Source organism: Pseudophryne corroboree, chromosome 1 (genome assembly GCF_028390025.1).
Source record: "Pseudophryne corroboree isolate aPseCor3 chromosome 1, aPseCor3.hap2, whole genome shotgun sequence".
In the NCBI taxonomy this organism is placed as follows: Eukaryota; Metazoa; Chordata; class Amphibia; order Anura; family Myobatrachidae; genus Pseudophryne; species Pseudophryne corroboree.
In genome coordinates, this window is record NC_086444.1 from 997,598,218 (window position 1) to 997,623,218 (window position 25,001).

Consider the following 25,001-nt stretch of genomic DNA (forward strand, 5'->3'; position numbering starts at 1 on the left):
GCATTACATTTTCTTGCCATTACCCTCAAACTACCTTGTTGCTTATTTAAAACAGTCCTATTAGTTCCCCCAGCACCCTCAACCCTAGGAGTGAGAATGAGTCCCAACCTTTTTTGATCATGTGACTGGTATTCTTTGGAAGAACATCTGTGGTCTGAGTGGAGGTAACTGTCGGTCAAGCAGATAGAAGATTTCAGATATGCAGTTGACATATGTATATAAATACTGTATGCGTGTGGTCATCTCATGGGGTCGTTGGTTCAAAGATCATATAAAGGAAACAGTTACCATTAACAGGTATTCAGACAGATTTGAACGATTTTTAACTATTGGCGGTGGTTAGGGAATCAATCACAATCTGCTTTCTTAGGGCAGTTTATTACAACTCCCAATCTTCCAATGTTATAGGTAGTTAGTGTGCACCCTAACAACAACCAGTCCACATGCCAGAGGTATCAAATTATATATATGCCATTGTAGGTAAGAAGTCATAACAGTGCTTCTCAGCCTCAACCCTCAAGTTTTACCAACAGGTCATGTTTTCAGTATTTCTGTCTGTGGAAAATGGTGGGATAATTATTGCAATAAATTGCTGCAATGTCCTGATCCCCTGACGGCCGAGTCAGGGAAACTGACATTTTTAACGTTTCATTTCCCCAATTCCCCCATAGAAACCTACTGGGGCTGCGGCTGCCAGCGGGAAAAGAGGGATAGCAGCAGGTATCGAAGATATTTGCTGCGGTCCCTCTGTGATACATTCAGGGATGCTAAATATTTGTTGTTAATCCCTGAAAATAAGAGTTTTCGGGGATTAAGCCACAAATATTCAATGATAAATGGGCCCTTTTGTCATGTGTTGTTTTTTTTTTCAGAGGTATTCCAATAAATTCTTGTCTGCTGTTGATGGGGGGTGAGAATACTGTGCTTTACAGAATTATCCAGTTATGTTTCACAAGGATTACTCATTTGTGAGCTAGAGTTGTTGAGTCAGCAGTAAGGGATCTTCATATAAGACCTTAACACTACTGTAACACTTTCATTACTTGGAACTCAGCACAGTTAGCGAGAAATATTTCATGGCCTAACTACATTTGTGTTAAAACAGTTCTCAGTGTAGAGCGAGACTAAAACACTAATCACCTAAAAGCTAAAACTTTTTTCTCAATTTCGTTGTATAAATTTATTTAGAAAATGTAATAAAAACACAATCCAGAGTTTCTTTGTTAATCAGCCATGCAGCAGCCTTTAAGTATATCAGCATCAAATTCTGAGCATATAATGAAGATCCATCAATATTGCCCCTACAATACAGAAGTTATATAGTCTGTTTTCCTTCCCCCAAAGCACAAATTTGTCTCGAACAGAATAATAAACAGCGGAAAATGTAAGGCAGCATCAATTTGTATGTAGTGTACTAAGAAGGAAATGAGCATATAGTGTAAGTCAAATTATTTATAGGACTGTTTTAAATCTCAATTTGTGTGCCAGGAAAGTAAATTTGGAGCCAGACAAAATTTAAATTTGTCAGCAAAATCTAAATAAGGAAGGGGGAGTTATTAATGGAAAATACAGCTGTTTAAAGTTGAAATGTACTATAAAGCTGCTGTGTATTTTATAGGTAAATCGTAACAGAGGTTTTTTGTATGTCATTTTACGTGAACTGCATATACACTATTTTATGGTTTGTACGGACCACATGATTGTGATGCCACAATAAGTGAAAGTAAAGTTGAGTACCATTATAAAAAGTGCACCGGCTATTCTGTTGTAGTAAGATTGACCAAACACATGCGCCACTGCCTGCTAGCACTAACCCACCCTCACTTGCCCCGTCGCTAAACTTACCTGACCAGTAACAGTGAGCTCTCTCCTCCAGTCATTTGGTCATCATGCTCCTGGTCTGTGATCCCGGTCAGCAGCTCTACGCTGTCCATTGAGATGCCTGTGTACAGCACAGCTGACCGGGGTCACAGAGCAGGAGCGAGCCCAGTGACCTGCTGGCCGGAGAAGCGAGTGCATCGATCACTGGACCCCTGGGTGTAAGTAATTGTTTGTTTTTAACCATTTTTTTTACAGTGATCAACTGATGACGGGTCACCTCCCAGCTCTGCTCTGCCTGTCAGAGCAGAGCAAGAGTCGGGAATGGTGCTCAACGCCATCTCCAGATAGTGCTGTTATTGCAGCCCCCTCCATACTGAAATAATGGGAAAACTCTTTTTTATCACATTATTTTAGTAATTATTATTTTGCTAAATTTTCCTAAAAAAAATGGTACTTAAACCAACTATCTCTACTTGTTATTCTCATAGATAGAATAATAAATAGCACATGGGATTGAAGAAGGAAAGTGAACATTAAAAGAAATCTTAATTTCAAGCTTACAATGGCCCCCATTTATCAATGAAAAGTTTTTCTAATGCTAATTAACGTTACCGCTCGCCACACTTTTTTACTCTTATTCAGCATTGAAGCTGTCGCTGGCGAGCGGTAACGTAAAAACACTCGTCAGCGCTGTTTGTCAAGGCCAAACAGTGCTGACGATTGCTCTTTTTCTCCGGCATCCCTAACTACTGCGCATGCACCATTGTATGCATACTCCCGGCACATGCGCAATAGTGATTTTCTGGACGCGGCGGCCATTTTGGTGTTCACGCTGACCAGGTTGGTTGCAGTGGAGTCCTGTCACTATAGCAACCCTGCTGCTGTGATGCATGCTGGGATTACTGTGGGAGGGGGGAGCCGTCGCGCAGTACGGACACCGCTGCAGCGGTGTCCATAACGGCTGCCCGGAGCATATGAAACCATTTTAGGTAAGCGTGTGCTATTTCAGATATAGGGGTATATGCAATTGCGGTCGAATTCCCGAAATTGGCGAAAAACTGGACTTTTTCGGCAAAAAAAAAAATCGTCAATGCGATTCAGTACTTTCCGTCAAAAAAACGGACTTTCAAAATTCGACTTTTTGAAATTCGACTTGTCAAATTCGACTTTTCTGCAATGATACAAGTGCTGCAATTCGACCAAAGTATATTCAATTGAAGTTTGGAAATTCAACAACAGTGCTTTTAGACAGTAAATTCGTCATTTTCAATCCGCCACACTTTGGTGGGTGAAACTAATAAAAAAAAATTAAAACATGTTTTTTTGGGTGTTTTTTTTATTGGTAATAGCATATCTATTTATATTAGAAGGGATTAGGTACTTGGTTTGTCTTTTTTGGAGGCACAAGTATTTTTTATATATTTTTAAAAATAATATATATATTTTTTTTTAGATGGAATGGTAAAATCCCGGTAAAAAATGGCGTGGGGTCCCCCCTCCAAAGCATAACCAGCCTCGGGCTCTTCGAGCCAGTCCTGGTTCTAAAAATCCGGGGGGGGAAATGACAGGGGATCCCCCGTATTTTTAAAACCAGCACCGGGCTCTGCGCCTGGTGCTGGTGCAAAAAATACGGGGGACAAAAAGAGTAGGGGTCCCCCGTATTTTATACACCAGCATCGGGCTTCACTAGCTGGACAGATAATGCCACAGCCGGGGGTCACTTTTATACAGCGCCCTGCGGCCGTGGCATTAAATATCCAACTAGTCACCCCTGGCCGGGGTACCCTGGGGGAGTGGGGACCCCTTCAATCAAGGGACCCCCCCCACCCCAGCCACCCAAGGGCCAGGGGTGAAGCCCGAGGCTGTCCCCCCCATCCAAGGGCTGCGGATGGGAGGCTGATAGCCTTGAGAAAATGTAAAGAATATTGTTTTTTCCTGTAGTACCACAAGTCCCAGCAAGCCTCCCCCGCAAGCTGGTACTTGGAGAACCACAAGTACCAGCATGCGGGAGAAAAACGGGCCCGCTGGTACCTGTAGTACTACTGGAAAAAAAATACCCAAATAAAAACAGGAGACACACACCTTGAGAGTAAAACTTTATTACACACCTGCCGACACACACATACTTACCTATGTTGACACGCCGACTGCCACGTCTCCTGATCCGACGATCCGGGGTACCTGTGAATAAAATTATATTCACCTCAATCCAGTGTCCATATATAAATCCACATACTTGGCAAAAAAACAAACCGCATTTACCCGAACCACGGACTGAAAGGGGTCCCATGTTTACACATCAGACCCCTTTCCCCGAATGCCGGGACACCACGTGACTGCTGTCACCGAGGTACCTTCAGCCAATCAGCGAGCGCAACGTCCTGGCACTCTGCTGATTGGCTGGACGTCTGAGCTGTCAGACAGCGCCTCGCAAAGCCTCTCCATTATACTCAATGGTGGGAACTTTGCGTCAGCGGTGAGGTCACCCGCGGTCAGCGGCTGACCGCGGGTAACCCCACCGCTGACGGCAAAGTTCCCACCATTGAAAGTAATGGAGGGAGCTGTGCGATGCGCTGTGTGAGGTCACACGCGCATACAGCCAATCAGGTGAGCGCCACGGAAGTAGCGCTTCCTGATTGGCTGAAGGGACCTCAGTGACAGGAGTCACGTGGGGTCCCGGCACATTCGGGGAAAGGAGTCCCATGTGTCAACATGGGACCCCTTTCAGTCCGGCATGGTCGGGTATGCGTTTTCTTTTTTTACCAAGTACGTGGATTATCTCCCGGACACTGGATCAGGTGAGTCTAATTTTTTTCACAGGTACCCCGGATCGTTGGAGACTGTGGCAGTCGGCAGGTCAACATAGGTAAGTATGTGTGTGTCGACAGTTGTGTAATAAAGTTTTACTATCAAAGTGTGTGTCTCCTGTTTTTATTTGGGTATTTTTTTTCCAGTAGAACTACAGGTACCAGCGGGCCCGTTTTTCTCCCGCATGCTGGTACTTGTGGTTCTCCAAGTACCAGCTTGCGGGGGAGGCTTGCTGGGACTTGTAGTACTACTGGAAAAAACAATATTCTTTCACATTTCTCAAGGCTATCAGCCTCCCATCCGCAGCCCTTGGATGGGGGGGACAGCCTCGGGCTTCACCCCTGGCCCTTGGGTGGCTGGGGCCCTTGATTGAAGGGGTTCCCCCCCCAGGGTACCCCCGCCAGGGGTGACTAGTTGGATATTTAATGCCACGGCCGCAGGGCACTGTATAAAAGTGACCCCCGGCTGTGGCATTATCTGTCCAGCTAGTGGAGCCCGATGCTGGTGTATAAAATACGGGGGACCCCTACTCTTTTTGTCCCCCGTATTTTTTGCACCAGCACCAGGTGCAGAGCCCGGTGCTGGTTTAAAAAATACGGGGGATCCCCTGTCAATTTTTCCCCCGGATTTTTAGAACCAGGACCAGCTCGAAGAGCCCGAGGCTGGTTATGCTTTGGAGGGGGGACCCCACGCCATTTTTTTTCGGGCTTTTCCCGTTTTTTCCCGTTTTTAAAAAACCGGATCAAAATCCGTCAAATCGGCCGTTTTTCGGCCGCGGGACTGTAGAATCCGTTTTTTATTGCATATGGTCAATTTCGGCACCCACTTGCCGAAATTAGCCTGTCGAATTGTGTCGAGTTGAAAAACGGCCGATAATTTGCCGCGATTCGCCGCTAATTGCATATACCCCATAGCGCTCATTGTTAAATACACTTTAGTGTCCAGCAGTATAGGGAAAATGAAAGGCTAATAGCGCTATTAGCCTTGTTAAATAGAAATTGGTCCCATTTACCACCTAAAACGAGTTTCCATCAAGGAAACTTGTTGACAAATGGGGGCCAATGAGTGAATCAATTTACATGTAGTGGATAGCATTGCTGTCTTACAGAACTGGGGTCATGTGTTAATTTCTGACCAGGGCCCTGTCTGTGTATTGCTTATATTTTCTCCCTCTGTGTTTACTTGCATTGGTTTATTTCAAGATGCTCCAAATTCCCCTAGTTCGTGTCTCCATGTGAAGATGAAATGGGGCAGGGCTGATGTGATTGGTTATGTAATCTTTGTACAGCACTATATTTATCAATACATTTATAACATAATAATATTCCTCTAGCGTGTAGCATTTTTTTTCATATTATGGGTCAATCCAATTAGGTGCGAGGAGTGCGAGTTGCTGCTGCTGTGCCGTTTCAACGCATCTTTCAAACCCGCAGCGACCATTACAAGTCAGTGCTGCCATCTGTCTGTAGATTTTCACAGTATTTTCGGACATTTAAATGAACATTGAGATTTGAATGGCACCCAGTGGTGGCTGCTGCCCCTGTGCTGCAGACCCGACCACACATTGCAGAAGGCAGCTGGTCAGCACATATAAACATACATGTGATGTTGTATGTAATATGTGTGCTGGCTGCCCCACCAGGCATCAGCAGCCGCGCTGTGTGTATTACTGACCTGCTGGCTGCTGAAGCATGGGAGACATCACTCTATCATCTTCTGTAAGCCCACACCCCTGTGAACCAATGGAATGCGGATGGATGAATGATGATGAGGAGGAATGATGTTGATGATGCACAGCGATTAGGGGGAGCGGGGGGGTAATGAGGAGGAGAAATGCAGAGGAATAGGAATGAGGAGGACAAGCTCCACTTCAGCATAATGTGTATAAGCAGCTTTACTGTGTGGTGTACGCAGTGACTGTGCGAAAATATGCAAATGCCGCAGCCGCCTGGATTTGTATGGCGACACCCTCATCAGCTTTGCAATTCCCATGGGTGTACAAAGATTATCGTAATTCTGAGTAGCAGCATGGGTGCAGGAAGTAAGACTTCCTGGGGTTGGTCCCATAGTGACTGCATGCCTGTGAAAGAAGACCTGTAACCTAGCAGCAGAGGATGCAGCCACTTTAATGTAATACATACGATTTGCTGACGGATAGGATGCCAGCTGTCAATATCCTGACAGCGGCATCCCATCTGCCAGAATGGTGGCAGCGGTGCGATCGCTAAATATCCCCTTGCGGGCTCGCGCCGCTCACAAGTAGACACCCACAAATGGGAATAGCCCTGTTGCACCAGTATTCCAGCTGGCGGTATTGTCGGCTGTCGGGATATCAGCGCCAGTATCCTGAACGCCGGGATCCTGACAGCCGGCATGTTAACCGCAACCCACTTCAATATTGTATAATTATTGCCTAAAATGTTTACTTATGAAATTGTACAGATAAAATCATACAGTATAATGATGGTAAGGTAATAACATCTGTTTTCTTCCAGAGGAGATCTGTACACTGGTAATTGCAGAGACTTTCACAGAAGATGCCGGGATGTTCACTTGCACAGCTAGAAATGACTATGGATCAATGACCTGTAGCGCACTGCTCACGGTGCTTGCTGGTATGTCTTTTAGGATGATTGCTATAGTTCCCTGACATTGATACTGATATAGCAGTCAACATTATTTATGTCAGTGCTTCGTCCATTAAGGCCTCATTTATCAAGTTATGTTATAGCAATAAGCAGGGTTTGTCAAATACAGATAGCTAATGAAGTGGAACAAAACACATCACCCAGCAGGCATGGCTCTTCCTAGCAGTGATGGACAGTGGGGTGAAGGGAATACCAGGCAATCTGATGAGGGTCCCACAACTAGGCAAATATACACTCGCACGCATTGAGGAGTTGATGTATCAAGTAGTGAATAGAGAGGAGCAGTGGAGAAGTTGCCGATATCAACCAATCAGCTGTGAAGTAGCATTTATCAACTGCATTCTATAAAACAGCGGTGGGGAACCTTTTTTCTACCAAAGGCCATTTGGATATTTTCATCATTCTCGGGCCATATTTTAAGCTCCCCCCCAATCTGCACGCTTTCCTAGGAAAATAGGCGTGGCCCCTCACACATACTACCCCTGGTATTGACAGACACACAAAATGCCCCAGTATAATGCCAGCAGGGCACTCATCACCACGGCAGGACAGGTCCCATCCAGACTCCTGCACAGCACTGGTCCAGATCCGCAGCACAGCCATTTCTCCTGCCCGCAGCCAGGAGAGCAGACCTCTCTCTCCAAAGCTGCCTCATATCATCTCCCGGTGCCGTCTGCTGCGCTCTGCACCATAGGAGATTTAGTTTTCTCACACTGTACACTGAATAAAGTGCACAGTGTGAGAAAACAACATATCCCAGGATGCCGTGCGTGGCGGAGAGCTTTACGCTCGGCGGCTGCCTTGGCTGGGCCCTGGGCCAGTCAAAATGCTTTGGCGGGCCAGATAAGGCCAATGGGCTGGAGATTCCACACCCCTGCTGTAAATGATAGGTAGAAGCTGGCTGGTTTCTATGGGCAACTTCGCTGGTCCACTTCTCCACTCTTTTCACTGATACAGTACATCAACCCCTGAGTACCTATTAAAATACAAACTACTGATAATCTGGGTAAGATTTCCTATAGCTGCAGAAATCAAAGTCATTGTTCCATGTTTCCCACTATCAAGCAAATTAGTGGGGCTAACTCTGAAATATTGGCAGTAAAAAGCCAACAATTCACTTACTGTAGATGCAAAAGTTGTTTAAATATCAAAATAACATGTTGATTTATTTTAAGGGTTATGCCTTGGCTGCAGGGGGGTCTGCTCAGCACATATACACATACATATTATGCTGTATGTAATATATGTGCTGGCTGGTTATCCTGGGGATCGGCAGCGCTGTATGTATCACAGCCACCGTGCGGCACCCGGGACTCAGCAGCATTAGGCTTCATTCTCTTTCTAAGCCTGCCTCCAGATTCCCATTGGCTAGTTTTGCAGAGTCTGGGGGCAGGCTTAGTAGGAGAGTGAAGCCTCATGTGAGACCTGGGTGCCACACGGTGCTTGGGATAACCAGCCAGCATATATATTACAAACAGCATAACATGCATGTTTATATGTGCTAAGCACTCCCTTTGCACTGTGTGGGTGCAGCCGCCGCTGGTTATGACCCAAAGGTATACAGGTAGGCATAAAAATGATATGTGATAAGCAAGCTAAGGGCCATTTAATGACATCTTAAATAGGCAGTCATCCTTGGCAAATTACGCATAAGTGTACTACACGTAAAAGCTGATACACTAAGCAAAAAGAGAGAGTTAGCTTGGCACCACCTGTTGTGTTAGATACCCATGGCCTCCAGGAGTACTAGTAAGCACCAGTTTTAGTGGAGTGGGACTGTGTGGAGGGAATTTACTAAAGATTGATTTAAACTTGATGAAAATTGATTAAAATTGATCTCAATGTTGGGCTTCAGGGTAGGAAACACACATTTTGTAAAAGGTGATTTTTTTATATTCATATTTAAATACTAATACATTTGTGTTTTGGCCCCGGAATTACAGTACAACTTTTGTTTTGATTGCTTTTCATCGAATTTAAAGAAATCAAAATCGACCTTTAGTAAACTCCTCGTTATAAAATAATGAATAAATATTGTTCTTATAACGGAGTAATACATTAATATTATTCCCAGAGTAAACAATGCATGAATTTGCCTCTTTAATAGGATAATACAATGAAATAATACATTAATACTGGCTCTTTAATAGATTAATTATTATTACCCCCATAATTAATAAACCAGTGTAGACTCATTAACAAATACTTATCTTCTTTTTTTCTTTCTGATAGACCAGATAATATAAAAACAGCCTGCGGCCTGCAGAGAATTTGTTAGCAGTTGGGCAAAACCATGTGCACTGCAGGAGGGGGCAGGTACAACATTTGCAGAGAGAGTTAGATTTGGGTGGGTTATTTATTATGTTTCTGTGCAGGGTAAATACTGGCTGCTTTATTTTTACACTGCAATTTAGATTTCAGTTTGTACACACCTTACCCAAATCTAACTCTCAGTGCACATGTTGTATCTGCCCCCCTCCCCTCCCCCCCTGCAGTGCACATGGTTTTGCCCAACTGCTAACAAATTTGCGGCTGCGATCAACTCTGAATTAGGCCCCATCTCTAGAATTGCTTTGTCTTCTGTCAGTTTGATGTGAGGTTTTGTAAACTGCAAATTGATACATTACAGTCTGTTTTGTGTGAAAATTGTGTTGGAAATTTCAGAATTGTTGCTATAAAATAATGTGTTTTGATGTATGGTTTTACCTTTAGTCGGTTTACAAATGGAACATAAAACCCGGAAACCCCCACAGTTTTGCAAAACTGCAATTTAGTAACTCTCCCCTAGCGTATGGAATTCAGGGCCTGATTTCGATTTGTACAGAAATGTACAAATCCGATATGCAGGTGCTAGACCTGGGTCTTGCGATATCGCTCGCAACCACCTCATAGCCGCAGCATGATTGACATGCTGCACTATTTGGGGGGCGACAACCAGCACCGGTCATCGCCCCAGTTTTGTAGACATGCCGGGCCTAAGGGGCCTTTAGACTTCCTGGATCCGGCTGTCTGGATCCTACAGCCAGTATGAGTAAGCTGATGGTTGCGGTGGTGATCCGATGCTATGTCCTCCTGCATAGCACTTGGATCTTGCTGATATATACAGAAGGCATCTATCACCTACAGATGCTTCCTACTGCATTTGTACTTTATTTGTATGGAATCACAGAGACAACTGTGCAATTCCATACATAACAGAATCAGGGCATTCATTTTGATACTCCAAATACATGCTGTACAAAACACAGATCATTTTTACAATACTGTAAGTTTTGATTCACTTCTCTGACAACAGTAAAAACAGCTGTTGGAATATCTTGGTAGATTAGCGTTTCTTTCCTTTTATGCCATAAATGTTTCAGTGGCCGACACTTTCACACAGCCCCCCTCACCCCTGATTAGGTGACAGCCTTACATAAAAATGATTTCTGGAATCCTCTTTATACAATTAAGCTAAATAAAAAATTTCTGTCAGGAACACCAAACTATGAAGAGGATATTGAAAGCAAGGAAAATATGTGACTTCTGATGTTGTTTATGGGTAAATACCGGGGGAGACAGCATGGATGTAGGGTTTGTTTAACTATCAGTGTGGTGATTGATATGTCACATTCTTTGCCATCCATGTGGAATCCATCTTCCACCCGGTCCTGTCATCTTCCTTACAGTTTATCATCTGGAAATAGAGTTTCTTTTCCCCTTCTGTTAATGTATATAAATGACTAGTACACATTGCTGTCTCCCATTGATAGTACTGTTATAAAGCAATTGCTCCATGATTTATTTCTTTTATTTATGAGTTTTAATTGTTTTTATTAAAGAATATTAACCTTGTATTATAGATTGAATCGTTAGCGCTCTCTTTGGTGTCTTGGCAATGGTATACAGGTGTTGAGATTGTACTGGGGAGGCCCAGACTAAGGCACTGTGATCACATGCAATAAGGGGAGCATTTATGTTACAACTGTGTACTGGTCCTATTACAGAAAATAACACACACTCCAACATCATTTATCAAGAAATCAGTACAGATTTTGTAAAGGGGTGTGGCCACGGATAAAGGGGGTGTGACCAGGTGGCGCTGCCATAGGAATCTATAGGACTAGGGAGACGCAAAAATTCGGTACAAGGGCCCTATTGGCCAGTACAGATCATATCGTACTGTACCGGCTAAAAAGGTACAGTTGGAGGGTATGAAATAAGTATGCAGCAGAGTCTACTGACATTGTCGGAGATGGTGGTGACCACAGAAAAGACTTGTAAGTCCAAATGTGGCCTAGAACAGCCTAGCCTAAGGCTAACAGGGATATTCAACTCTTGGCCCTCCAGCTGCTATGGAACTACACATCCCAGCATGTCATTCCATAGATTTAGCATGCCCTAATAGCAAAACCATGGCAATCATGCTGGGGTTTGTAGATTCACAGTAGCTGGAGAGCTGCATGTTGAATCTACAAGGTCCACAATATTACCATATTATGCAATAAAAGGTTAACGCTGCTCCTCACCTCTATGGGGACATTCAAGTATTTTGCATACCAGTGGCCACTAGATGGCATCCAATGGAGCAAGTCAAGTGTTGCTCCATTCAGGTGCGCACAGCCGCCGGTATTACTGCTATGTTGTTCCATCATTTTGACAGGCTGGTAACTAGGTAAAGCAATAAATATTCAAATACATTATGTATTTAATAAGGTGTAAAATACTTTGTTCTACAATTTGCAGAACCTATGATGCATATTATAAACTCTTGAATAATCTTGGAGCAATTTCTGATCAGGATTACAGAATTTTATTTTTGCATAGCTAAATGGACATATTGTATAGGTTTTTCTTAAGAGTTACAGTATACATTGAATATGCCTATTGTCTTACATTGCACACAGGAATATGTTCTGGAATACATCCATGTTGTTTCAGGGTGATTCATGTTTTTACCTTTGGTCCTTTGTTCTCTCTTTCTTTAGCAAATAATGAGCGGACCAGAAGCGATGTGTCAACTGGAGAGATTAGTGGTTATGATTTCCAGAAACATTCATCTCCTTCTCCAACAGCAGTTAATAGTAGTGGTCTTGAAATACCATCAAAGAAACCTTTGGAGTGTTCTCAGCCCAGTAGTTTGCAACTTAATCCTCTGGAGCGGAAGAGCAATGGTGTACACACTGATAATGGTGTAAATGGTGTTAGCAGTCATCCGGACACCCAGTATCATTCCGCCACATTTCCCAGTGCATTGTCTTCTCCAACCAAAGAACCACCGCCAGTGCCTTCCAAGCCTAAACTGTGAGTACTACAGGCTGCAGTTTCATTCTCTTATTGGGGTTATGTATTTGTGACAATAGTTGTCCTATATGGGACAATGTTATGGGGCTGAACGTTTTTCTTTTTACACCTAAACTCATTATATTTCATTACAAGACCAGTAAAAATATATGCAGTAATTAGTAGGAGACACAATGAGAATTTACATGGAATATGATTAATACGTTTACTTTACAGTATAGGGGTCCTATTTATAATTGTATATTTACGGGTTACCTGCTGCTATTCCTCCATTCCCGCCAGCAGTCTCAACTCCCATAGTTTCTATTGGAGATGCGTTGCTGCCAGATTTACACATTTCTGAAGATGGCCGTAGCCTGCTGTAGCCTATGGGCGACACACTGCAAATGTAGTCCCGGAAGGGTCACTGTGCATGTGGGGTTAGTGGGACCACGCATGCGCAGGGACGGGCTCCGAAGGTATCCGATGATACATCCCTCCGCTGTAATTGCATATCGCCCAGATTGCATTGAATATGTGATTAATGGGCCCAGTAGTGTATTGTGGCCTGTTGATGTCACGTCAGCATAATTGGTCTACATTTGTCACATTTCTCCCCATATGAATTTAAAATGTTAAACATAATAACATTCCACATTCCATGTATAATGTTATGTTGCAGCAATTACTGTTTACTTAGATTGTTATTTTTTTGCTATTTATTAGAATGCTTTGCTATAATACACATTGTGGGATGTATTTATTTATTGGTTTGAATCATATATACACTAAACACAGGAACAATTTACAATTGCACAATTTCTGATGGCCACAGTCCATTATGGAAATATACTGTACACAATTCATGGGCAGTATTTCGAGTCTGCTGACACAAATGCTGATGCGTTCCATCTTCATTGTTTACTTGGATTGGAATAAACAATAAGCTGAACAGGCTTGAATGGATCTTTAACTAAAATGTAAACTGAAAGATATTTTGTACATTGCTGAATATGCAGAGTTGCTAAATGGATTTATTTAGCAAAAAAGAGAAGAACAGCAGAAAGCAGTATTATTTGCTGACACATCCCCAATGCTTAATTCTCAGGTTAGTGTCAGCTGTGAAATATTGTTTATTACGGGTTGTATTGTGGGTATAGACCAGTCAAAGGGTGAAATTCAATTGATTTTCGTGCCCAATCTTACATCTAAAGTGACGGGAGATAACAGGGGCGATATTCAATTTAGTCCCGTTATCGTGTAAAGCCGTTAAACCCAACCAAAGTGCAGGACGCGACCGCAAAAAGTGCTGTTTGGCCGCTCAAATGGGCACTTTTCACCCATTCCAGCTCACCACCCCCTGGGGGTGCAAGCTGAAAAGCAGATGCCAGCGCCCAAATAGAGCCACAATGGAATAGCTCTGTTTGGGTGCCATCTAGTGACTGCCAGCGGAAAACATTTTTATTCTGGCCAGAGTCACCTGTGAGACCCATTGCAGTAGTTTTGAATTATTAACTGATTCTCTTTTAATTACATAATTGCTTGCTGCACATTAAGATGTTCATGTAGAGTTGGATGGATTTGCGTCACAAGTACAAAATGCGTACAAACAGGCCGGCAGAACTTGCTGTATGTGCAAGGTTTGTTCAGTTCCGCAAGGTTAGCATGTGTGCTTGCTTTGCTCCTGGAATCAGCAGTAGTTTTTGTGCCTGATTTACACCAGTAGATGTGGCTTCACAGTGGTAATAGCAAATGCTAAAATCACAGGGTACCATTTGTACACAATATACTGTACTACATGATTAGGCAGTTCTATTGATAAGTAATAAAGTCACTTTTGAAAGTAATAGAAAATTAGGACAAAATCTAAAGCGATTATAAAAGAATCAAGGTCAAATCAATACACACATCTGTCACCTTCCCTTTTAGAATATCCAATGGAAATATGCAAATAGATTGCAGCAGTGACATCATTATAGTATTAGCTTAAGTGGGAAAGCAAACCTACTTCACTCCACTATCCAGTTTTCTAGCTCCTGCTGCATCTTTGCCACATTGAACCCACTTCTCTTCCAAACTGCACCTCACTCCTATGCTCCACCATAACCCATATCTCAGCCTATATCTCTGCTTACATACTTCAAAGATGAAATCGACCCCATTTGTCATGGTGTCACCTTAAATCATACCCTGCACTCCCCATTCACCTTCTCTTGTCATTCTCCTTTGTAAACAATCACCTATTTTGCTTTCACTACTCACCTCCTGACTCTGCATACCCACTTCACTTCTCAACTATTATTATTATTATTATTATTATTATCCTTTATTTATATGGCGCCACAAGGGTTCCGCAGCGCCCAATTACAGAGTACATAAGCACATAATCAAAACGGAAACAGAGACTTACAGTTGACGACAATATAGGACAAGTACAGGGTAACTAAGCATAACTACGCCAGTAAATGACAGAGATAAGTTCCAGGTGGCCAAAAACTGTGAGATTTGGGCAGTTGAGGATTATTAAAGTAAGAAAAGGATAAGCACATGAGGGAAGAGGGCCCTGCTCGTGAGAGCTTACATTCTAAGGGGAGGGATAGACAGACAGGGGTGACAACTATCTACCCAGTCTCTCACTATCTCCTAATGGGCGGGATGTACTAAAGGGAACATGCGGTAAAACCCCCGTTTTTGGGGGTTTTACCGCATTTTCATATGTACTAAGGCCCCACCGCTGGGATTACGCCACCGGGGGTATCGCCATCTTTTGATGGCAATACCCCATAGAAGCCTATGGGCTACTTACCGCCGCCGCATCCCGCCGCCGCTCACGACGATCTCTCTACCCCCGGCCCCCCTCCTCCTTCTCCCCCGCAGCACAGCCTTGTCTTCTTTCAGCTGCAGGGGGGAGAAGGAGGATCACCGGGACTCCCTGCACGTCACGTCCCGGGGCTGGGAGGTGATGGAAGCCGCCACAAACCTTGTCCCGTGGAACATAACTGATCGTAGGACACCCCTGGCATCGCTCTGTGATACTAATCGCATATGTTAGTACATATGCGATTAGTATCATTGCGTTGACCAGCGATGACCCGCGATCAGTGACAGTACATCCCGCCCATAGCCTCTTTGCCACATTTAAAATGTTTGTCTGCCCACTTGTACCACTCTCCCATCCTCCCTCAAAACCAGTGACTCTGCTTATTTACTTCAAAGATAAAATTGACCCCATGATACTGCCTCACAAGGAATGGGAGTGGTGACAGCGCTCACAATAGGATGGAAATTTCAGCGGTGCAGTGTGAAGTGTATGAATGTCATTTCTGAGTTGAGACTGTAGAGAGCAGGAATGAGACAAATAAGCATACAGTATATAGTGGGAGAAATATTTGTTGATAAGACACAATGCTGTAAACAGTCCGTTGTAATCATTTAGGGAGCATAGATTAGCAGTAGGAGACAGCTTATTCCTTCTGTCCACACTCTCCACTCAGCAAAAGCCCAGCTGGCTGCTGTTGCGTTGGCTGTGCATTATTAGATCTAAACTAAAAAGGTTTACAGTCAATTGGTCTACCACTAATGGTAGACATGCTTAGGTTGACAGGCTCAAAAGGTCAACATGGAATAGGTAGACAGTAGGAAAGGTCAACATTGTCAAAAGGTCAACATGTAAATGGTCAACACAAAAAAGGTAGACACCATTTTGAAAACATTTTTTTGTGTGTTTTGTAACTTTTCTGCCACAAACAAGCCCCATTAGTGTACCACATCATTAGTATTCCCACTCGTAGTCCATGTGGATGGAAAGTATGAGAAAGTTGAAAAACATGAAAAAAAAACCACAAAAAAAACTTGGGTCTACCATTGGCATGTTGCCCTTTTGATAATATCGACCTTTTGACCCTGTCAACCTGTTGAACTGTCTACCTTTTACGTGTCGACCTTTTGACCCTGTTAACCTAATGCATGTCTCCCATTAGTGGTAGACCTACAGTATTTATTGACTGTAGACCTTTTTAGTGCAGATCTATAGTCCGGATACCGGTTGCATCCCATGCGACTGTGTTAGGTAAATGGTAAAGAGCCTACTGGTTCACATTAAATACACTGTCTAAAAACAATCTATAAAAGTATAATTTGTTATACACTGAAATCTGTTGACTTTGGGGGGTTGAATACTTTTTGTAAACGACCCCCACTTTCCAGCACTGCGGAGCATTGTAAAACTGTGCAAATCAATGAAATCCTTAACAATACAGCAAGATAAAAGACATTACATAAAACATTATGAACAAACCAGCTTTTCTGCAGAAAACTGGAGTCTTCATTGTCTTTTTATCAAATGAGCATAATATATAACATAAGTGTCATATTGCACAATAAATGAGTGTAATAAAATGGAGCACACTTGTTGCAGCATTCCAAAGGTATGTCCATATTTATGTTCTCCCATTACTAGTTTAGATGTTTTGTGGACTTAGACAAAACATCCCCTCAGTTCCAAATAGTTCCAAATCAGAATGAGATCATTTTCCATTATTCAAATGTGTTTCACATCAGTCTGTCAGTTGTGAGCACAAAACATTTTATGCATTTCAGTTACAAATAACTCTAATTGAGTTGATTACAACACCCGAAATATCAACAGAAACAGCAGGTTTTAACTACAGAGAAATACAAGTAATCATTGTGGGGAAAGGGGTAGGATGAGAACAGGCAATGAGCACAGGACTTACTGACACTGTTCATGGAAAACAAAAATTGACATAGTATTCTCCACATAGGCATAAATAATATCCGCCTTTGTAGGCTCCAATTGTCAACAATGAAAGGTGGAGGTGCTCCCTGAGAGTAAATATTGCTAAAGTGAAAAAAGAGAAGAGAAAGAGAAACTCTCTTTTTATGGGGCACTAGATCTATGTTTAAAATTTTACTTTTAAAATAAGTTAAAATAAGTTAAAATAAATCCGTCATCTTTAAAGTGAAAAAATCCACATACAGAAAAATATTTTGTGGTATTGTATTAAACGTGCTCGGAGACATACAAGTGATTTTCATACACAAAATACAATACAGATTACTATATCCTTTTCATTTACAATAGTTACAGTATCTAGCAGGAAAAGTGTATTATACACAATATGAATACGACAACTGCGCAGCAAGCATATGAGAAGGGGATCCGGTCTGAAGATCGACAGTGTCTAGGTCGACAATGTTTAGGTCGACCACTATAGGTCGACAGTCACTAGGTCGACATGGATGGAAGGTCGACAGGGTTTCTAGTTCGACATGTTCTAGGTCGACAGGTCTAAAGGTCGACATAAGTTTTTCAATTTTTTTTTCTTTTTTTGAATTTTTTCATACTTAACGATCCACGTGGACTACGATTGGAACGGTAAAGTGTGCCGAGCGAAGCGGTAGTGGAGCGAAGGCACCATGGCCGAAGCATGGCGAGCGAAGCGTGCCATGCGAGGGGACGCGGTGCACTAATTTGGGATCCCGGTCACTCTACGAAGAAAACGACACAAAAAAACAACAACAAATCCTCATGTCGACCTTTAGACCTGTCGACCTAGCACATGTCGACCTAGAAACCCTGTCGACCTTCCATCCATGTCGACCTAGTGACTGTCGACCTATAGTGGTCGACCTAAACATTGTCGACCTAGACACTGTCGATTTGATGAACCACACCCATGAGAAGATACATTCAGTGGATTCAGCTTCAGTTACACTTAACACCAGGTTGGACCTATAATGTTAAAATCTCACCAAGAGTGCTTGCGTTATAGACCCCATACATCTGCACCGCATTTCCCTGATTCCCTGATCTGATCCGCAGATTGGCGGCCAACAATGATCGGCTATCCGTTGGGGAATCAGGGAAACCATCATTTTTTGGTCAGGATTGTCAAATTCAACATGTTGGATTTCCCTGATTCCCCGGCATCAGGGGATCGGGGATTTGCCCCAATCCATTGCAGTTGTATGGGGCCTATTACTCATCATGTCACTAGAAGAGCTAAGACCGATCCTGTTTTGCCCCCATTTATTTGCACATATTCTGTACATTTGTATTCAGTATGATATCCCAATTGCTGTGATGCCGTCAGTCACATAACCGACACTGGCATCCTGACATTGAAGATCCCGACGTTGGAGGTGGTAAGTATTATTACCCCCCCCCCCTCCCACACACACACACACACACACAAAAAACCACACACACACACCTCCCCTACCCTAACCCTAATTCTCCGGGGAGTGGCGGTTAAGGCTAACCTTCAGGGGGTGGCGGCTAGGACTAGCCCATACCCCCTAGTGCCTAACCCTAACACCCCCCCCCCCCCCCCCAGTGCCAAACACTACACAACCCCCTCCAACCGGTCCCCAACCCCAAAAGTTTCCCCGATACTTACATTTGGGATTGAGGATGTTGGTCTTCCAGCGCCAGTCTTCAGAGTGGTGTCGGGATTCCGTCATCAGTCACATGACCGGCGGCATCCTGACAGCCGGGATGCTAAACACATCACGTACATTTTTTGATGTAAAGTTATTTAGAGGCTTGTACTGGCAGTAAAAACATAATAACTTAATGCAGTAAGACTGGTCAAACTCAATTCATTTGGTAGTCACTCTGTTTATGAATTTATTCTTAATGCTTAACTTTTGGCGCCAACTTCTATTTTAAAGTGTAACCATTGCCTGCACACAATGGATGTAGTAGTAATTTTATAAGCTGCACCAATATTCATTGACATTCATCCTATCAATTCACTAAGAGCTTGTCACATGACTGCGGCACTGATTAGAGATGGGCAGATTGATTTGGCTGTATCTGGAATTCGTACATCTGTCGTCGTTGTTTTCTACACCTGTCATTAGCTTCCTAAAGGTGCGTAGACATTACACAATTTTAATGCGAAATATGCACTTTAACAATATTAGTGCATATCGTCAAGTGTGTATGCACTATAATGATAACGATGTGCCCTCTTGCGGGTCGTTATCGTTTATATTTATGAACTGAACATGCAGTCAAATTTATGCTATATCTTTCATGATTGCATGTTCAGGGATGGGAGGGGTGATGTCACTGAACAATATTGTTCACTGTATCGTTCAGTGTGTATGCTCTATATCGTTCATTCTGCTGCTGGGAACATTTCAAGGGAAATCTTTATTGTTTCAAAATTGTCTAGTGTGTACCCACCTTAAGTGTACAAATACAGCACAGTGAACAAATTTTCACTGTGCTCTTGTTCAGTTAGTGATACATCAAAAATGAGATACGTCAGAAGAATATACTGTATGTTATGGTGTTTACAGCGACCCCATGTCAGGTGTAATGAATGCAATAATTATATATATTAAACTTACCAAAAACTCCCTCCAAAAGAAAGCGGCAATTTATTTACGATAAAAATAATACATTCTACGAGCCAGGCAATTGTACAACGAAAGGACACAAACTGGGCAAAGCACACCAGAATTGCCCTTTTAGGGTGTCATAACCCATGTGATTTGCCATTGAAACACTTTCCTGTCCATGTACAAGTATATTCTCTGAACATGTTTTTCCGTACTAATGGTAGGATTTCAGAGCAGCTGCATCCACCCAAACCTGAAATAAATCAACAATTGTTCGCCCCTGCCTTCTAAGAACAAGAAAAGCACTAAATTCAAAACAAAGAAATAGTTTACAGCAAGAAGAAACTAGATTCCAAATTTTATGCAAATATAGTTTTTTCATCCTCATTTTTTAAGCTGCAGCTGAACCTTCTTGAGATATAGGGGGTCATTCCGAGTTGATCGCACGCTGCAACTTTTTGCAGCCCGTGCGATCAACTAGACGCCGCCTATGGGGGGAGTGTTTTTTGGCATAGCAAGGCTGCGATCGCTTGTGCAGCCCTGCTGTGCAGGCGCAGCGTGCGAACGGGTCGGAATGACCCCCATAGTCATTTTAACATTTGAGAGGTAATCTACAGTATGTAAAAGTGCTAAGGTGGTGTAAAAATTCATCTTTGGTGACATCACGTGCTGTGAGCTACGCTTGGTTTGTCACTGAAGGGAAATGGGTTTGTTAGGCAAGATGCTAGCATTTGCTTGTGCTGCCAGCACATGGTTTTCGGTAAAGTATTTGTTTTGCACGGGTTGTATACGAAATCCCGTCAGCCTAATCCTAGCCTCTTCCTCCCTTGGTCTAACCTTTACTGTCCATTCCCACAGGCTAACCCTAACCATCCTCCACTCCCATAGCCTAACCCTAACTCTCCTCCTAATGCCTAACCCTAACCCTACTCCCTGTACTTACCGTCAGGATTCTGACCTTTGGGATCTCACTGTCGGTCTTGTGATGGTCGGGATTCCGACTGCCAGGATCTGGGCTGCATCCTGTTTTGCATATTGAGATTGTTAAAATTAAATACAAGGGCAGGGGGTGCACATCTTTTTTAGGGGTACTTGTTATGCACACCAGTGCCTGCAGGAATGTACTGGTGTCTGAACTGTTATGCACACCAGTGCCTGCAGGAATGTACTGGTGTCTGAACTGTTATGCACACCAGTGCCTGCAGGAATGTACTGGTGTCTGAACGGATAGGGATGCAAAACAAATGAACTCACAGACAGACTGGGGAATATGACATTACGTACACAGAAGGTGATAGGGTAACAAAATAAACACAAAGTGAACAGAGAAGCCCAGAGGCTAAGAAACTGGGTGTCTCCCTATTATTAGGAATGCTCAGATGAAAAAAGCAAGATGTTGTGTTTTAATACGTAGAGAACCCGAAATGCTGTTGCTAAGGGCAACAGCAAAACCCTAAAGGGTTACCAACGGGTGTGGCAGTAAACTCCTTGGTCAGAGATGGAATGATAGACACAAGGAGAGTCTCCACAATCCTAATCATCACTTGCAGTGCACAGGTTCAGCTTACTGCCACTAAACTGAATACCTGAACACCTTGCACAGTGAGACAGGATTTAGGCAGGCAGTCTGAGAATACAGCCGCAAACCTGCTAAGTTCACAGAGTAGCAAAAGAACCCCAGCAGGTTAAACGACTGACTCCAGTCTTACTGCTAGGTCTGGATTGGCAGAGTGTAGTACCAAATCCCCAGGCCTATTTGCAGTAAGCAACAACAAATACAAAGCTACACAGTACTGGCTAACTTTCAGGAACTGACTAACCAACAAAGATTCAGCAGCATCTGCTTAACCTGAGAAGAGGCCTTATAAAGCAGGTGCTGTCCACGCCCCACTCAGACCTCACAGACTGAGCACAAAAACCAGCACCGGATCCCCTGCCGTGCACAGAGCCTGTAACCACTGCACAGCAAAAGACCCGAACCGGAGTATCAGCTGCGCTCAGGTTACTCCGCTAGCACTTGTCTCCCGGTTGCCATGACGACGTGGCAGCACAGGGCAGGAGACCCTAACAGTACCCCCCCTCTGACGAGGGGTCAAAGAACCCCTACAACCGGGTTTATCGGGGAACTGCGAGAAGAAAGAGCGTATCAGTCTGGGGGCATGAAGATCACAACTGCGCACCCACGACCGCTCCTCCGGGCCATACCCCTTCCAGTGCACCAAAAATGACAGCCGACCCCGAACCATCTTGGAGTCAAGAATCCTATCAACAACAAACTCCTTCTGGCCACGTATCAGAAGAGGAGAAGGTCTTCCACTGGAAGAAGGATTACTAATCGCCCGTTTTAAAAGGGAACAATTAAATGTTTTATTGATACCCAAAGAACGGGGCAGGTCTAACTGAAATGCCACCGGATTGATTACCCTGGTGATCTTATAAGGGCCGATGAACCGGGGGCCTAACTTATGAGATGGCTGTCTCAACTTCAAATTCTTGGTAGACAACCAGACGAAGTCTCCTAATTTGAAGCTGCAGGGTCTTTTCCGTTTATCAAAAACCCTTTTGGTCACTAATGACACAGACACAAGGGCTTTCTTCACTTTCCTCCAAATACCTCTAAGGACAGAAACCACAGAGGAACCACCAGGCGTGGAGTCCAGGGGGTCAAAAGAATTGGCCTTAGGATGATGCCCATACACACAAAGGAAGGGAGAGATCCCTGTAGCAGAGTGAGCCGCGTTGTTATAGGCAAACTCCGCCATGGACAGATGAGCAACCCAGTCAGTCTGACACTTGGAGACATAACACCTGAGGAACTGCTCCAAGGACTGGTTCACCCTTTCAGTCTGCCCATTAGACTGCGGATGGTAGCCTGACGACAAGCTGACAGAAATCTGGAGATCGGAACAAAATGCCCTCCAGAATTTGGCCACAAACTGGGATCCGCGGTCAGAGACCACATCAAGTGGCAACCCGTGGAGACGCACAACATGCAGCATAAATAATTCAGACAGGCGTCTGGCCGATGGCAGCCCAACCAGTGGAACGAAGTGCGCCATCTTCGAAAATCTGTCAACGACAACCCAGATGGCTGTCATCCCCGAGGATTTGGGCAAGTCCACCACAAAATCCATTGAAATGTGGGTCCATGGCTTAGATGGGATAGAGAGTGGATGTAATGGGCCAACAGGAACCCCTCTAGGAGTCTTATTTCGGGCACAGATGTCACATGCCCGAACCCACTGATCCACATCCTTAGCCACTGAGGGCCACCACACTGCCCTAGATAGCAACTCCCGAGTTCTGGCAATACCCGGGTGACCTGCCGACTTCTTGGCATGGAATTCCAGGAACACTCGCTGTCTTAACCTAGGAGGCACAAACAAAAGACCTACCGGAAGGTCTGGAGGAGCCTGCTCCTGTGCTCTAAGGACTAATGACAAGAGGTCCTGGGTAATGCCCACTTTAATACATGATGGGGACACAATGGGCAACGGCTCCTCGGTGGTCTCCTGGATTGGAGCAAAACTCCGCGAGAGCGCATCAGCCTTGATGTTTTTTGACCCAGGGCGATATGTTATCAAAAAATTAAAGCGAGCAAAAAACAAAGCCCATCGTGCCTGCCTGGCATTGAGACGCTTCGCTGACTCTAAATATGCCAGATTCTTATGGTCGGTGAGAATTGAGACCACAAACTTAGCCCCCTCAAGCCAGTGTCTCCACTCCTCGAGTGCATCCTTAATAGCCAACAATTCCCGGTTACCCACGTCATAATTCATCTCGGCAGGCGAAAATTTATGGGAAAAGTAAGCACAGGGATGAAGGCGATTATCAGACACTCCCATCTGAGAGAGCACTGCCCCAATACCCATCTCAGAGGCATCCACCTCCACCACAAAAGGACGCTCTGGATCTGGGTGTCGCAGCACCTTGGCCGAGACAAATGCCCTTTTGAGACGGGCAAAAGCCGCTTTAGCCTCACAAGACCAGTGAGCAACATCCGCCCCTTTCTTAGTGAGTGCCACCAAGGGCGCCACTATAGACGAAAATCCAGCGATAAATCGTCTATAAAAATTCGCAAAGCCCAGGAAACGCTGAAGCGCCTTCAAACTAGTGGGCTGCACCCAATCCAGGACTGCCTGTACCTTGGAACCCTCCATTTGGAAACCTTCTGGGGAGATAATATATCCTAGAAATGCGATTTGCTGAACTTCAAATTCGCACTTCTCCAGCTTCGCCCCAAGCCGGTGGTCTCTGAGTTTCTGGAGGACTAAGCGTACATGCTTCCGATGTTCCTCCAGGGAATGGGAGAAGATTAGGATGTCATCTAAGTATACAACTAAGAATCTATCCAAATATTCCCTGAGTACATCGTTCATGAAATCCTGGAAGACTGCCGGGGCATTACAGAGCCCAAAAGGCATCACCAAATATTCATAATGCCCTGAGTGGGTATTAAAGGCAGTCTTCCATTCATCCCCCTCTCTTATTCGGATTAGATTGTACGCCCCGCGTAGGTCAATCTTAGAAAAAATGGTGGCAGTACGAAGCTGGTCAAACAAGACCGAAATGAGAGGCAGTGGGTATGAGTTTTTAATCGTGATACGGTTCAATTCCCTGAAGTCGATGCAGGGTCGCAACGAACCATCCTTTTTACCCACGAAGAAGAACCCCGACCCAACTGGAGACTGTGAAGGTCTGATAAATCCCTTAGCCAAGTTCTCCTGAATGTACTCTGCCATAGCCTGAGTCTCAGGACGTGACAGGGAGTACAACCTGCTCTTGGGAAGCTTAGCATTTGGCAACAAATCAATGGCACAGTCATAGGGGCGATGGGGAGGTAGTACCTCTGCAACTTTTTTGGAGAACACGTCCGCAAAATCTGCATAACACCCTGGCAATCCTGGCAAACTTAGCTGCGAGAGCCTGACTGGAAGGCTCAAGCAACTCCTGAAACAATCAGTACCCCAACTAAGAATCTCCCCAGAGACCCAGTCAAATTGAGGATTGTGGGCCCTTAACCAGGGTAACCCCAACACCAATGGGGCAAAAGTACAGACAGTCACATAAAAGGACAATTTTTCAGAG

The 25,001-nt window shown here is 44.0% G+C and overlaps 1 protein-coding gene across 1 annotated transcript in view; it reads left to right on the top strand.

The window, feature by feature from the left end:
• The window catches only part of PALLD (palladin, cytoskeletal associated protein), a 759,036-nt gene that overhangs the window by 410,083 nt on the left and 323,952 nt on the right, over positions 1–25,001 (top strand). Inside the window, exons 9-10 of the mRNA XM_063920614.1 lie at positions 7,125–7,244; positions 12,245–12,560. Coding sequence (XP_063776684.1) covers positions 7,125–7,244; positions 12,245–12,560 — 436 coding nt within the window. The remainder of the gene's footprint in view (positions 1–7,124; positions 7,245–12,244; positions 12,561–25,001) is intronic.